Source organism: Anabrus simplex, chromosome 10 (genome assembly GCF_040414725.1).
Source record: "Anabrus simplex isolate iqAnaSimp1 chromosome 10, ASM4041472v1, whole genome shotgun sequence".
NCBI classification, from domain to species: Eukaryota; Metazoa; Arthropoda; class Insecta; order Orthoptera; family Tettigoniidae; genus Anabrus; species Anabrus simplex.
The window spans coordinates 125,088,707-125,104,842 of record NC_090274.1 but is presented as its reverse complement, the minus strand read 5'-3'; the positions used below and the strand labels follow the sequence as shown (position 1 = coordinate 125,104,842).

Sequence of the window (16,136 nt, the reverse complement as noted above, 5' to 3'; positions counted from 1 at the left end):
TATTTCCGGTTGCGAGCCAGCCAACTCGCTGCGTGCAAATATTTGCTTTGAAAGCACTGTGTGTTAAATGCAGATCCGTTCCTTTCCCTTTCAGTATGTAAGTATCGTTAATCTCAGGTGGGTGTGTGCGTTTTTACTGTGCAGTGTTAATAATTTACATGTCAACGCCTTCGAAAACCGGATGCATCTTGTGTAGTTTTACGATGCAGAGTAATAGTAGGCAGTGATTATTTTTTTAACAGATTATTCACATGCTAGTGCATGCAGCTATCAGCTTGGAGCGGGCAGGTTCGAACCGCACTCTGAAGATGCGTTTCCATAGTTTCTCATTTTTGCACCAGGCAAATAATAGAAGTTGTATCTTAGCTGTAATCAACTTTAGACTGTAAGGTTGGCGGTGTGTTAGCCTCCGGATCGTAAGATAGTCGGTTCAAACTGTAATGTAATCGTGGTAGTTACGATTATTGTTTTAAGAGAAGTGCAACATTTAATTCTGTATTTCCTAGATCGATATTAACATAGTGTGTTCTAAACATCTGTTGTAAGTGTCGATACCGTCCTATTATGTGGCTGGGGGTTCGATTCCTAGTAGCATATAGCTTGTGCACGCTAATCACATAAATAGTAGTAGTAGTAGTAGTAGAAGTGATTATTGTTTTATAAAGTATTACATCTATCCTCTGTTTCTATCGTTCCGCTGACTTGGAGTTGCCCTTCTGTTAATGATTACAACATTATCGTTGCACAATGAAGTAATTACATGTTCGATTCCCACTATTACAAGAAGATAGTAAGTATAGGCTGTTGTGATGTTTTTAAATTCTAATATGAATATCGACAGAAGATATAGTTGCAGAAAATCGTATTGTCTTGCGTTATCTTATCTTCATAGTAGTAGTGATTATTGATTTAAGAAGAAGTACATCAATTCCTCTCCCCCTGATATCTAAGTTCGAATCCTATATTTTTTTCTTTCTCTATGGTGTTTACGATAAGAGGAACAGGGTTTGAATCCATGTTTATTTCTATTGTAACAAAATCAGAGTTCGAAATCTATGCATATTTTTTCTGTTACATGTGTTCGAATCCCACAAAAATCCATCTCCTTAGGCCGAAGATTTTTCATAGTATCCCCTGCTAAGTAGTAAAATCATTTTATCTGCAGTGATGAAGAAGTACGCCGGATGGAGATATACAACATGTTTTGTAATTCTGTGTGCGCGCGCTGTTTGCATAGAAGTGCGTTTGTATCAACAGAGAGATTAATCTTATAATACAGATTTCACATCTCATAATGTTTCGTGTTATAAGTTTTTCCTGTTCTTAACACTAATTGTAAACACGTTTCGTCTTGTTCTATAATCAATTCTAGTGTGTGCCAATTGTAACTTGTCTTGTCGAATAGAAACATACAGCACAGTAGCGTTAAGTTTTTCCTCTTCTCTGCACTACATATCATGTTTTCTATTGTTCTACAATCAATTCTAGTGTGTGATAATTGTAACGGGATTGAACTTGTCTTGTCGAATAGACACATACAGCACAGTAACTATTGTGTATGTGTTACAAGTTATTTCTGTTCAGTAGTCAACATGCTTCCTCTTGCCCTCTTACGTCCCGTCGGAGGAAGAGGAACGTAGCTGACCTGTGAGGCAGAGGAGAAGGAACACGGCTATATTCAGTCAGAGGAGGAGGAGGAGGAGGAGGAAGAGGCTATAAGAGCCTATGTATAGACAAGAGGAGGGTTTTTTGCCCTTTTGCTATACGGATGAGGAGGAGGGCGGCTGTGGCTTAAATGTAACCAATGTATTTTTATAGCACTAGGCGTTCTGTTTAATTTCACTTTTCGAATGAGCTACATGCTTATAACCCATGTCAACAGATTCATATAGTATATTTCCGAACCGAAATTTCGAGTTACATGTTTATCCGATAATTTGTTCGACTGACAGGGGTTAAATGTAACCAGTGTATTTCTTATAGCACCAGGCGTTCTGTTTAATTTCGCTCCTACACACGCTACAAGCTTATAACCTATGGCAACAGACTGAAATAATATGTTATCGAACCGATATTTCATGTTACATGTTTATGAGATAATTTGTTCAACTGCTAGGGGCTTAAATATAAGCAATGTATTTCTTAAAGCACTAGGCGTGCTGCTTAGTTTCACTTTTAACATTTGGTGCAGTAGCCTCTAAGCTAGCTTTCTTCATAAGAGCCTGTGTATAGTCACCGTCTTGTGCAGTAGGCCCCCTCAGCAAGCTTTTTCCATATGAGCCTGTGTATATCCTCCATCTTATGAAGTAGGCCCGTGGACTATCCCATAAGAGCCTATGTATAGCCGCCATCTTGCGCAGTAGCCTCTAAGCTAGCTTTCTCCATACAGGCTTGTATATAACCGCCATCTTATGCAAGCACCCACGCCGTTATCTTTCTCCATAAGAGCCCATGTATAGCTGCCATCTTGTGCATTCGCCCATGGCCGGCATCTTTTTTATAAGAGCCTATGTATAGTTGCCATCTTGTGCATTCGCCCATGGCCGGCATCTTTTTTATAAGAGCCTATGTATAGCTGTCATCTTGTGTACTCGCCCATGGCCGGCATATTTCTCCATAAGAGCCCATGTATAGCTGTCATCTTGTGCAATCGCCCATGGCCGGCATCTTTCCCCATAAGAGCCTATGTATAGCTGTCATCTTGTGCATTCGCGCATGGCCGGCATCTTTTTTATAAGAGCCTATGTATAGCTGTCATCTTGTGCAATCGCCCATGGCCGGCATCTTTTATAAGAGCCTATGTATAGCTGTCATCTTGTGCAATCGCCCATGGCCGGCATCTTTTATAAGAGCCTATGTATAGCTGCCATCTTGTGCAATCGCCCATGGCCGGCATCTTTTTTATAAGAGCCTATGTATAGCTGCCATCTTGTGCAATCGCCCATGGCCGGCATCTTTTTTATAAGAGCCTATGTATAGCTGCCATTTTGTGCAATCGCCCATGGCCGGCATCTTTTTTATAAGAGCCTATGTATAGCTGTCATCTTGTGCAATCGCCCATGGCCGGCATATTTCTCCATAAGAGCCCATGTATAGCTGTCATCTTGTGCAATCGCCCATGGCAGGCATCTTTTTTTATAAGAGCCTATGTATAGTTGTCATCTTGTGCATTCGCGCATGGCCGGCATCTTTTTTATAAGAGCCTATGTATAGCTGCCATCTTGTGCAATCGCCCATGGCCGGCATCTTTTTTATAAGAGCCTATGTATAGCTGCCAACTTGTGCAATCGCCCATGGCCGGCATCTTTTTTATAAGAGCCTATGTATAGCTGTCATCTCGTGCAATCGCCCATGGCCGGCATATTTCTCCATAAGAGCCCATGTATAGCTGTCATCTTGTGCAATCGCCCATGGCCGGCATATTTCTCCATAAGAGCCCATGTATAGCTGTCATCTTGTGCAATCGCCCATGGCCGGCATATTTCTCCATAAGAGCCCATTTATAGCTGTCATCTTGTGCAATCGCCCATGGCCGGCATATTTCTCCATAAGAGCCCATGTATAGCTGTCATCTTGTGCAATCGCCCATGGCCGGCATATTTCTCCATAAGAGCCCATGTATAGCTGTCATCTTGTGCATTCGCGCATGGCCGGCATCTTTTTTATAAGAGCCTATGTATAGCTGTCATCTTTTGCATTCGCGCATGGCCGGCATCTTTTTTATAAGAGCCTATGTATAGCTGTCATCTTGTGCAATCGCCCATGGCCGGCATCTTTTTTATAAGAGCCTATGTATAGCTGTCATCTTGTGCATTCGCGCATGGCCGGCATCTTTTTTATAAGAGCCTATGTATAGCTGCCATCTTGTGCAATCGCCCATGGCCGGCATCTTTTTTATAAAAGCCTATGTATAGCTGTCATCTTGTGCAATCGCCCATGGCCGGCATATTTCTCCATAAGAGCCTATGTATAGCTGCCATCTTGTGCAATCGCCCATGGCCGGCATCTTTTTTATAAGAGCCTATGTATAGCTGTCATCTTGTGCAATCGCCCATGGCCGGCATATTTCTCCATAAGAGCCTATGTATAGCTGCCATCTTGTGCATTCGCGCATGGCCGGCATCTTTCCCCATAAGGGCCTATCTATAGCCGCCATCTTTCGCAGTCGCCTTTCTCCATAAGAAGCCGCGTATAGCCGCCATCATAGGCAAACGTCTCTAGGCCGTCTCATAGGGAGCTGTGTATAGGCGCCATCTTGTGCAAGCGTCCCTAGGACGTCTCACATGAGCAGCCGCCATCTTACGCAAGCGCCCATTGTCAGGATATTTATCCATAAGAGCTGTGTATAGCCGCCATCTTGCGCAAGCGCCCCTAGGTCGTCCCATAAAGAATTGTATATGGTCGCCATCTTGCGCAATTGGACAGCCGCCATCTTGCGCTGGCGTCCCTAGACCGTCTCATAAGAGCAGCCGCCATATTAAGCAAGCGCCCCTAGGCCGTCTCATAAGGAGCTGTGTATAGCCGCCATCTTGTGCAATTGGCGTCGGGAAGTGCATCTTGCCATAAAACTAAGGATAGCCCCTTCAACTTGGCGGATGTGAGGTTAGGCTCGCTCTCTTAGGCGTCGGGAAGGGCAACTAGCCGTTAAAGTAAGGTTACGCCCCACAAAATGGCGACTGTGAGGTTAGGCTCGCCCTCTTATGAAAAATACACAAATCGTCATTGCCCTACTACTATACTAGGGGTGAGTAACCTCGAGTGAATGACCGCGGAGTCCGACAGGCCTAGGTACACTACTAGGGGTCAGTGTCCTCGCGTGCTGACGCTGCAGAAAAATAGTACATCTACTTGAGGAACACCCTGTGGGTTTGAACCGGCTTTGCCCTACTACTCATGTCTTTGCTTAGATGCTCCTTAGCAAACCGTCGTCGCTTGATCCTACTTATTTTGTTGATATAGAGATTCCTTCTTGCATTTCGCTCGTGTAATCACCTCTATAATTATAACATCCTCCGAATTGTACTTGCACAGTCTTCTTACCAAGCTCGCTCTCAGCTGCAGCAGCAATAGTGGTTGTAAGAAGACGTGGATATCTCTTCACATATCTTACTACTGCCCTCCTTCTCTGTCTTAGAAAGGACCCTCGGGCGACCTGTCTGTGGCAAATTTGCAATTCTGTCTTGAAATTTGTATCGGCAGATAATATCGTTAAGAGTAATTTTCTTCATGTTCAGCAAATCTGCGATTTGCCGACATGCTTTCCCTATTTCATGATGGATTATTACTAATTGTCTTTGATCAGATGTACTGTTCTTTCCTCCGCGTCCCATTTCACTCATGAATCGTTGCGTCTGTTTGTGCACGAGGAAGGCACTGACTGGGACCTGTCTGCGCAGCGCATAATAAGTGCAAAGCATGCGTTAAGTAGTAAAACATCTCCCGTCCGGAAAATATTGACGTGAACTATTTCGTATCTCAAATAAGTTAAACGTATTATTACTTTGTGAACTCATCTACAAATGGCAGTACCTTCGGAGAGCAGTAAATTCAGAGTTTAGATTTTTCGAATGTATTACCTGTTCTTTCTTTAATGACAGGGTTATTAAATGTATAGGTTATTCTGTCCGAAAAATTCGGGTCACTGTGTTTCTAGGCAATGCCTTATTCCATTATCACATCTGTTTTCTATACTTTTATTAGAACATAAGGCATTGCAAATTAGATATACTGATTGTTCTAATCTCATATTCATTTTTCATCACCATTTATTTTAAACCCTAGTCAGCGGATATATTTTCATGTTTCATTATCTTCTCATGTCGTCCATTTCGTACCATTAGGGGCCGATGACCTTAGATGTTGGGCCCCTTTAAACAACAAGCATCATCATCATCATCATCATCAATTCCCCCTTACAATGATAATTTCCGATAATACCTTCTCAAGGGATTTGTTATTCGCATATAAGGAGTTCTTGGGGTGACAGTATGTAAAAGCCAAACACCTTTACTCTGCCTTTTTTCTTTTCCCATTTTAAACCTAAGCCAAACCATATCTTCCAGCTCATTTTCGATCTCCTCTACTAGTTCACTAATCTCTTCCCCCGGTGTTCTCAATCTCAAACCCCTCCCATGTTATCTCTTTTTCTATTTCCAGCTACGTCTCTGATTGCCACAATATCAAACTACTTCCTACTACTTCTTTTGCTTTCGTATTACCTAATTTACAATCGTTCAATATTTACAAAACCTATCGTACAATCTAGTTATAGCTTTCCCACCCGCCGTCTCCATTTCCTCTCTTATTTCTGCTTCTCATTACTATGGCCCCCTCCCCTTCTGCCACTTTTCTTGATATTTTGGGCGTACTTTACTATCTGTCTTCCGTACCTTTATTTTTTACCATACAGTTCTCTTAAACTCACGTTTCCCTTTAATCATAGCTTCTCTTCCTTTCATTTCGTCCATAAAACATTCACCTGTGTTATGCACTTGTCCACTGCACTCCACCCTTGGTGTTTGTTGCGAGTCTCCCTCCTCCACCACCTCCCGGGCTCTTACTTCTGTTCCGACACTGCACTGTTCACTGTATTTTACCTCGTCTCGTCCATCCGTTCGGTCTGCAGCCTGCTCTCCATCCTGTCATGTCACCATGACTTGTTCCTTCTTTTCTCCTCCATTGCCTGCAGTTTACTAACTGGCCACACTCGAACCCGTCTCCCATTGGAAACCACCAGCTGTTGGCCGCTTATGTGTGCCCGCAGCCCTTGATGTCTTGCTCTCACTGTTTCTTTAAAATTTTCAAGTTTTCACTGCCTTCTCTTTCCATGTCCCTAATGGCCCAAATTGTTCTCTTTTGTAGATTTCCCGCATTTCTTGACATTATAATAACCTTTATTGGTCTGTGACCTCTAGCTTTACCTACACTTTCGGCTTCGTGTCGGTCAAGTTGACTGAAATTCATTTTCACTTTGCTCCGAATCACTTCCACCACCTTGTAGATTAAGTCGTCTTTGCTTTATTTTTTATCTTCCTTCACACCATATATAAATATGCGTTTCTTGCGCACCTGACTGCTGGCTTCTGCTTCTTTAGTTTCGAAACCTCTTCTTCCAGATTTTTTTACGTTCTGTCTTAGCATCGCCATTTCCTTCGCATTACTTTTCACCTTTGTAATTGATCCTTTCGTTTTTTCTTGTATACACTTCTTCAAGTCTCCGTATTCCTTGACGTGTTCTTGCATCATCATTTTCTACTCTTTTCTGATCTCTTTAAACTGTTCAGATAACCGAATTCTTGGACTATTTCCTCCACCGGCTCCGTAATCTTCTCGGCGTCTTTCCAGCTGAGGCTGCCAGTAAACTTATTGCCGTGGTATAATTCCAACCTGCCCCACCCTGACACCTGTAGCACAGTTATAATCACAGCCACCAAAACCGCTCCTCCCATCTTTCCCATATCTTCCGTCCGCTCCGTTCGTTTGGTTATATTTTTCTTCGTTCTCCACTGCCATCTCCCAATCGCAGCCGTATATTGCTCGACTCCCACAATACTGCTCGTCACTCTCCACTTAGCACGTGTGCACCCATTGCTTGCTTAGGCTAGGCTGTGATCCATCTCTATCTAGACAGATTTTCCCACTTGAATTTATACTTCACTGTTCTATTGTAGAGTTCTGCCCAGCCCAAGATACCTCCAGTGCAACTCAATCTGGATCTAGCCAGAGAATTGTTATAGTTGGTCGTAAATCCTGTTTACAGTTCAAGATTAATCATTAAATGAAAGCAAACTGTAATGAAATATTTTGAATTACCTCGCATTGATGTGGCATATTGTTTGAATAGAATGAACTCTGACTGCACAGGATGGTTTTCCTAACCCTGATGTACTAAACAGCCTGTGCAGATCTCTACATTTTATAGTGTTAAAATGCTAATAAGATCTGTATTTACATATTTCAGAGTGAAGAGGGCTGCAACCTTGAAGAAGGCAAGAGTTCATTCATGTGATAGTTGCCTTAAGACATTCAAACGAAGGGGCGGTCTCCTGCGTCATTTGCTCAGTCACTCAGAAGAGAGACCGTACCAATGTACTATTTGCAGTGCTACATTTGGCACACCTTATAATCTGAAAACCCACATGTTAACTCACTCGTCCAAAAGGCCTCATATGTGTCCGGTATGTGGAGTTACTTTTAGGCGGTCGTCTCATCTGAAAGGACACCAGCTCGTGCATACTAACACCAGGCCATTCTCCTGCGCAGTTTGTGGAAAAAATTTTAGAAGGCCATCTGACCTCAAGCAACACCAGAATACACACATGGATAGCAAGTCCTTCTCTTGTTCAGTTTGTGGAAATGACTTTAAAACCGCTCAAAATCTGAAAAGACACGAGAAGAAACACATAGATAATCGAGCTTTCTCGTGTTGTATTTGTGGATGTACTTTTAGAAGGCCGTCCTACCTAAGAATACACGAGATGTCACACACACAAACTGGACCTTTACTTTGTTCTATTTGTGGAGAGGGTTTCGAGAGCACAGCCGATTTGAAAGGTCATGTAGCAATTCATATTGGCGAGAAACTATACCGGTGCAACGTCTGTGACAGAGCGTTTTCTGAAGCGTTCAGCCTCAGGGAGCATAAATCCGAACATATCGGACTGAATTCACACAAATGTCCTACTTGTGGCAAAGAATTTTCCAAGTTGTCCAATTTAGCTAGGCACACATACGTCCATACCGATAGCATGTCGTTTTCTTGTATTACATGTGGTATGGGTTTTACAAATAAGCATTGTCTTCAAAGACATTCTTTAACCCACATGACCTAGAGAAAATTTCCGAACAAAGTGTTCCAAGTGATATTCAAGATAAATGAATATTGAAAGCAAGTGTTTTAGTTTATATCAGACAAATGTCTTGTGTGTAATACTTACCAGATGATCTTCCAGCATCATGTCATTTAGGTACTACTCTTCCAGATGGTGCTCCAGCAGTGCTCTCAACAGAAACATGACAGCTCAAAAATAGGGTTACTGCCCTAACAGTTTAAATAACATAATTGTTCTCATATTTACTCTTGCAAAATTGTTGAACATTTTCTTTGGGTGCTTGTTTAACATATAGCTGTTTCTGTCTACTTTGAACACATTTTGTTGGATATCTTGGATCGTCATTCTGTGAATTTCTAACGTGCTGATGTAATATTAATATATTGCATAAATCTGGCAAATAATTTTATACTTGGGTTACTGTCTCACCTTCATCAGGCATCGTACATGATCAATGTAAGACCTGCTAATTGTTGGTCATTTTCTTTGACACCCATTGAAAAAGTTGAGGAACGTAATTTAAACGTTCTACCCCAGTTTAATCTGGAGTAATTTTGTCATAAAAATACCCTGGTGTACTTCTGGTTTTCAGCCTAAATAATTTTCTTGTATGGAATATACAATTTTTCTTTGATGTTAGTGGTTAGTGTTACTAAGGGGTGAGCTTTTAGAATCATTACCTATTTAACCCTCTCATGCATCATGTCCACTGCAGTGGACGGCTACTATTGGCTGATATTAGAGCTCACTAGCACTTTATCCGTATCCCCTATTGCATGAGGTCCACTCTGGTGAACGGGTTCTATTCAGTGCTGCGTTCTTATGGCGGTAAAAGCAACTATTGGAGCACAGGCGCCTCTCTTGTACAAGTGTGTGACCAAAATGTTGGGGAGGAACTTGCTACGTACATGGTACCACAATAACGAAAAAATCCTGCTGCAGAAGAAGCAAAGATAGGGTAAAAAATTATAATATCTTTTATCATAGTATATATGGTGTTGTGAGACATTTCCTTTGTCCAGAAACTTCCTCCCTGTATGTGTACTGCGCTATATGTTCATGTCCATCGTGGTGGACATTATGCATGAATGGTCACAACCATCTGCATGGCTGTATCCACTGTGGTGTATGTGATGCATGCGCAGTACTGGGGCTTATTCTGATTTCTGTAGTTAGTATGGTATATCCGTGTATTTTTAATTTATGTTTAAAACTGTACCTATAGTTATACTGTAATAATGACCTAACAATAGAAATATGAGCATATTTGCTCACTGATTTGTAAAATCATCTTTTAGTTACTTTCAACCATCATATGTTTATTACATTATTATTATTATTATTATTACCAGTATTATTATTATTATTATTATTATTACTATCTTTTTCCAATACGGGTGATAATTGAAAAAATTCTGGATGACTCTGACTGTACAATTGCTGATGATGATGACGACGCAAATGAAGACTGGGAAGCAACATCTGTGATCCCCCACAATGTCGTTATTCCCAAGTCCAGAAGAAGTTGAGGAGGAGAACGAACAGCAATTTGATCCCCCTGCTACAGATACATCCCAAAGACAGGCATCTGCTTCTGTGAGACAAAAAATAAGCCCAGTTCCACATGGACAAGGTCAGACAATAAGTTTTGTGGTTCTCTTCCTCCATTTTTGGGAGAACTAAGTGTAATGTGTCATTTTGTCCAGACTGTTTTGCCATTTTCCACACAATAAAATGAGACTGAATGAAATGATATGCATAGGATGAATCTATTAATGGATGAAGTCCATGTTTCCATGGTGTTTGGTGTAAATTACTGAAACAATGCTATGGGTGATCCATTGGACCCCAGATATTAAAAAACACTGTATTTAACTTTTTTATCCTCATCCCATTAATTTATGCATGCGAGGGTTAAATAAATCAAGGTTTTATGATATACGTGACTAGTGCTTTGCACAATATTTTATTTTCTCTCGAATTTTAATAATTGGGGATGCACAAAACTATAACCAACAGGTATGTTTTAATCTTCTACCTCACTTTGTTCATTATTCTTTCATTGCTACATGAAGTATCAAAATTGGAAGGCTATTACTCTCCAACTTCAAAGTAGCAAATTGTGGGATGTTCGTATGTAATGATGAGCAACAAATTGAAACAGAAAATCTGAAATGTTATGTACTTCGTTACCTTACCCATTGTCTTCTGCTTTGGTAAATTCCCACAGGCAGTCATCACAGTTATCTTCTAGCTATTTTACAATAGGCCAATACAAAATAGAGACGTTCAAATGTGGCGCCTAATAACCGCATGTATAGTCAATACAGTAGTTCAGATTATTATTTTAGATGAATTAGAGAATTTAGCAAGCAATTCATGTTTTCTACATATGAAAATGCTTAAGAGTAATTTCTACCAGCATTTTTTGTGTGCAGAAGTTTGCCTTTAAAAGATTTGGTTTTCATAAGACAACTACCATGCAAACTGCCTATGCCGTCAGGGGCATTTAGTTGTGAGCTTTTATCCGGGAGATAACAGGTTCGAACCCCTGTGTCAGAAGCCCTAATGATTGTTTTCTGTGGTTTCCCATTTTTACACAAAACAATAAAACTTATGTAACTATTATGTAATTTTGGTTGTGGGAATAAATGATGTAAGGATCTTTTTTCTACTTTTGTCCAGTTTCACCATGTTGTAGTATTAAGGTAAGGATTTACTGCCGTTTCTCTTTCATGGTTTATGGATAATTGAATTCTGCAACTGCAAGATTTTACTTTAATCTTAACAAACTTTGTTGTAACCACCTAATGATTTTGAAATATGAACCAAATGTGAAAAACTCATTGGCTTTCTTTTTCTTCTAATTAAAATATTACTTGGTTGTTCAAATAAACTGCATGGTATATACTGTTCCATTTTACTAATTGGATTGCAGCACTATTCACCCGGAACTACAATGCTCCCTAATTACATAATTTCTCATTTTCATTAAAACTTGTTTCTGTTTTGAACAGGCTTCTTTCTGATTTTGTTTCAACTCATTTCATTTCAAATGGGACGTTCAGGAAAATATCAGTATTAATCGGTATAAGAGCTAAGTAATTGAAAATTATCATACATTTCCTACTTCAAACGCCTGTATATTCACCACATTATTCAAAATTACTTTGAAGTAAATTAATGCACTGAAATAAAATGCATTCAACTAACGAACACTATGAATATGTCCCTACACAACCTTCTGCTTTATCTGTGAAAGGATATATATCGGGTGGTTCACCAGTCCGTTATTTTTTTCGGAGGCAGGTAACCCAGCTAATGCATGTATTATAGTCATCTGAAAAACATTAGTACCTGCTCCTTTACGGCCTTGGTACAACTATACCGTTGATATAATGCTCGCGAATATGGTAGAAATTATCAATGGCAGTGTTATTTCTACTATTAAAACTATAATGAATCCGGTAGGGGTTGTTAGGAACTTGCTTTGGACCCCACGGATAGGGCCGGTCGTGTCATCATTGGGAGGGTGGCCTTTTTCTCACCAGGGATGATGACATGCCGGAGAGCAGTAGTAGTTCGGTAGTTTATTTCTAATTTTTTGTTATTTTTTATTTTTTAATCCAGTGGGGTTGATGGACGTGACATGTACGGACTGAGGATGACTGCTGTGGTGATCCTCCCTAGGTAGTTTCACGTTTCCGGAGTATCTGATGGACCTTATGGCATGCCCAATGAGTCTCGTGTTTTTCCCTTTTCTCGTAAGTTGTTTACATTGTGAACATGTATTTGGGCTGAAAGCCTGTTATGTTTAACAATGAAATGGCGTATGGCTTTTAGTGCCGGGAGTGTCCGTGGACACGTTCGGCTCGCCAGGTGCAGGTGTTTTGATTCGACGCCCGTAGGCAACCTGCGCGTCATGATGAAGATGAAGTGATGAGAAGACGACACATACACCCAGCCCCCGTGCCGGAGAAATTAACCAATGATGGTTAAAATTCCCAACCCTGTCGGGAATCGAACCCGGGGCCCCTGTAACCAAAGGCCAGCACGCTAACCATTTAACCATGGAGCCGGATGATGTTTAACAATAATAAATACATCTGATGTTCCGGGAATACTAATACATTAGTGCAATGTATATCACTCTATATTTATATTCTGACATACATGGACACAAATAAATAAGCACTCTAGCACGGGATGGACATCCTTATCTAACGTAGAAGTAACACTGAGTCTACTGTATGAGTCCATACTCATATGCAAACTTATACCAAACAGAACTAGTTATCAGGAAAATGCATTTATCGAGTTGATAAACCCATTATTAAAACAACAAAGGACAAATAATAACAAGCAAACACACATATACATAGCACACATGAAAAGAACACCTGTGGACAAGACATACATATACAAACATATGCATCAAAGAGATGTAGGGGATCATACCCGACGTTAGCAGTCCATGAAAGCTTGTGTCCTAATACAGACACGAATGGTCCATCACTCTCTCTCTCTCTCTCTCTCTCTCTTCGTACTTCTGTCGATCAGCTGTTGTGGAATCAAAACAAATCTGACAGGCAAGGTAGAGCATAATGGGATCTCATAAATTTCACTTTCTCTCGACACGAGGGGAACACAGTGGTCCGCTGTCAGACAGGCGCATTCAATGGCTGGGGAGCTTACACAAAGGGCCTGGCCTTAGCCACACAACTCCTCTTTAATGAGGAAACAAATATTCATTCACATTTCTCTGCTCAGCCGTCGCTTTCTTATGCAACTCATCAGATGGCCAATTATCGCATATGCAGACATGGCTCCCAGCATTAACATGGCATATCTTGCCTAGTCACACATATTTGGCCCCCAGAACTTTCCCTCTGGCATTCCAAGCATTTCACTTTGCATATCTTTGGTTTAATCCCTTGCTTGTTCCAGGACTTGCCTTCTTGCTAATATAAATGACCTTCTTATGTCCCAACGATGGACAAATAGTCACAGCACATCTTGTAGTAGCTGAAAATAATACATTCCACATGCACAGAAAGAAACCTGACTAAAATTTTACAGTTAACTGTTGTAATTTAAACCAACGCAGTGGGCGTATAGCCTGCTTGAATTTTAAGGAACTCCACCCGATAATCTCTATGAAAATGACATAAAATATAGCTGAATGCACTAATCAAGCAAAATAAACTAACTACGACACTCCTAACAATTTCCCTCTATCCCATCTATCTACAATATATGAACACATCGCCTGGGCTATTACATGCACACCAGCCACGGTCAAACACTTACCGTTAAATAAATTTGAACAATACTCTTGCCAAAGTGGCTTACATTTAATTACACAAAACATTGAAAATTTCCATATCCTACTATATTAGCCTTTCCAGAACATGCTTAGATGAATATCGTTACTTATCTTTTGCAACTACCTGTCATTCACCACGGATTATATATCCGCTTTGTCACATCTGCTTGGCTCATCGTGACTGGGGTGAGCGAAGGTTGACTGGTCTTGGCGTCGACTCCAAGTACAGCCATGGTGTCTTCTTCACGTCCCTGGAAGAGTCTGCTGATATGCTGTGGATTAAGATCTCTTCTTCACCGCTTTGCGTGAACGAGTGCACAATGTTGATTCTAATGCTGGACTACAATTGGCTTAGCCTACGCTCAAGTAATTGGTTCCGACTCGGGCGTCATTAGATTAAGGGTCTTGGCCCAATCAACATTAGTCTTTCTTTGCGGCTCAGAATAAACGAAACGCACACGATTCATACATATCTCGCAAGCGCGTACTGATATGAGATACTGGTTACTGTTTGAAATGTACTTCTATTTCACTCGCTGGCCTCGAGCTGTTACAACTCTCAGATTAATGAAGTTATTACACTCGCATGGTACCGAACCGCACTTGGTATTTCAAAGTATTTTTAAATAATACTAGGATATAAGTAACTATCGTTTGAAAGTACTGTTAGATAGGAACGCGCACATAGCATGTAACGGACTTTGATCAATACAAAGAAAAATCACGTCACACACAACATGCAGTTCACTCAAAATACTTCAGACGAATGGGGGCTGCTTCCCCTATCACGGGTGTTTAAATAGGCTCACAGTCCCTTTGTAGCATCAGGTGAATCCCCGTCTAAGAGAGACGACGACTTGCTAGCGGCTCTCCTTCAGTCCTACAGTTTTACATTCAAATGAGTTTAATACCAGAGCGCTCAAGTGAATGATAAATATACTTCCAATCCCTTATTAATTCGGACCTGTGGAATTTTAGCTAGGTGGCGAATTTTCTGTATAAATTCAGAAGATAAATTTGGTCAACCTGAATTTCTTGTCTTGGGGTTTCCGACGTTCAAATATACCCTCCCTCTAGCTCGTATCACTTGAATTTAAAAGGTGGAGTGGGGTCGGCGTGGCTAGATACCAAGCCAACGGCTCGATTTGAATTTGAAATGTTCGCTGCTTGCTGGAAAAATACTGGGTGGTGCCGCGCCTGCATCGGCGTTCAACGAACTCCCTAACTTCATACCCAGCTCCTTGCATAAAATAGATGTTTTCACGGTGTTATAATTTATTAATTGAGGCATCTAGGGGATGGCTCAATAGAGTCTACAAATTCGATCATAGCATTTATGTACACATGTTAAATTATAGCATAAACTTTTTTTAGATATGTAATGTACACTATGTGATTGAAGTAATAGAGAAAGGAAAGTAAAAACTATACAATTTATTTTTTCCCTTTAATAACACCTCCGTATAACTCTCTTACTCCTAGCCCCTTTATCAAACGTTCTTGATATAAGGATAAAATATTTACATTCTACCTCTATCAAACGATGATACAATAAGCTGAATAAACAAAAAGGACACTATATTATTGAAATAATAGACAGAAACAGCAAACAAATTTAGCGCTGAGAGGTTAGGTTAGGATAACGCATGTTCAGCGTAACTTTAGACCTACACTTCTGTGTAGTTAGTGAGGGTATCGAACTTGAAATCTGTTAGATTAAGCTTCCCCTCTCATGCGGTTAGTCAGGGTGTTGAAATTTGTGTCTCTTAGGTTAAGCTAATACTCTTAGGCTTCGAACTAGGGTCTGCATGGTTAACGCCCTTAGGCCTGCGCTCTTAACCTCAATGACCTTACGCTGGCTACGTGTCCAGGCTTAACCTTACAGACCTCGGGTTCGACCGCTAATGACAATACACGTTTTGTTTCGCACACCTTCATAAGTCAGACATGTGCTACGATTGTTTAAATGCTCTTAATTC

General features: G+C 40.7%; 1 protein-coding gene across 1 annotated transcript in view; it reads left to right on the top strand.

Annotated features, from left to right (window-relative positions):
• LOC137502367 (zinc finger protein OZF-like) overlaps nucleotides 1-10,614 on the top strand; it is a 95,497-nt gene extending 84,883 nt beyond the window's left edge. The window contains exon 5 of the mRNA XM_068229391.1: nucleotides 7,961-10,614. Coding sequence (XP_068085492.1) covers nucleotides 7,961-8,831 — 871 coding nt within the window. The 3' untranslated portion in view covers nucleotides 8,832-10,614. The remainder of the gene's footprint in view (nucleotides 1-7,960) is intronic.
• Nucleotides 10,615-16,136: the final 5,522 nt, after the last annotated feature.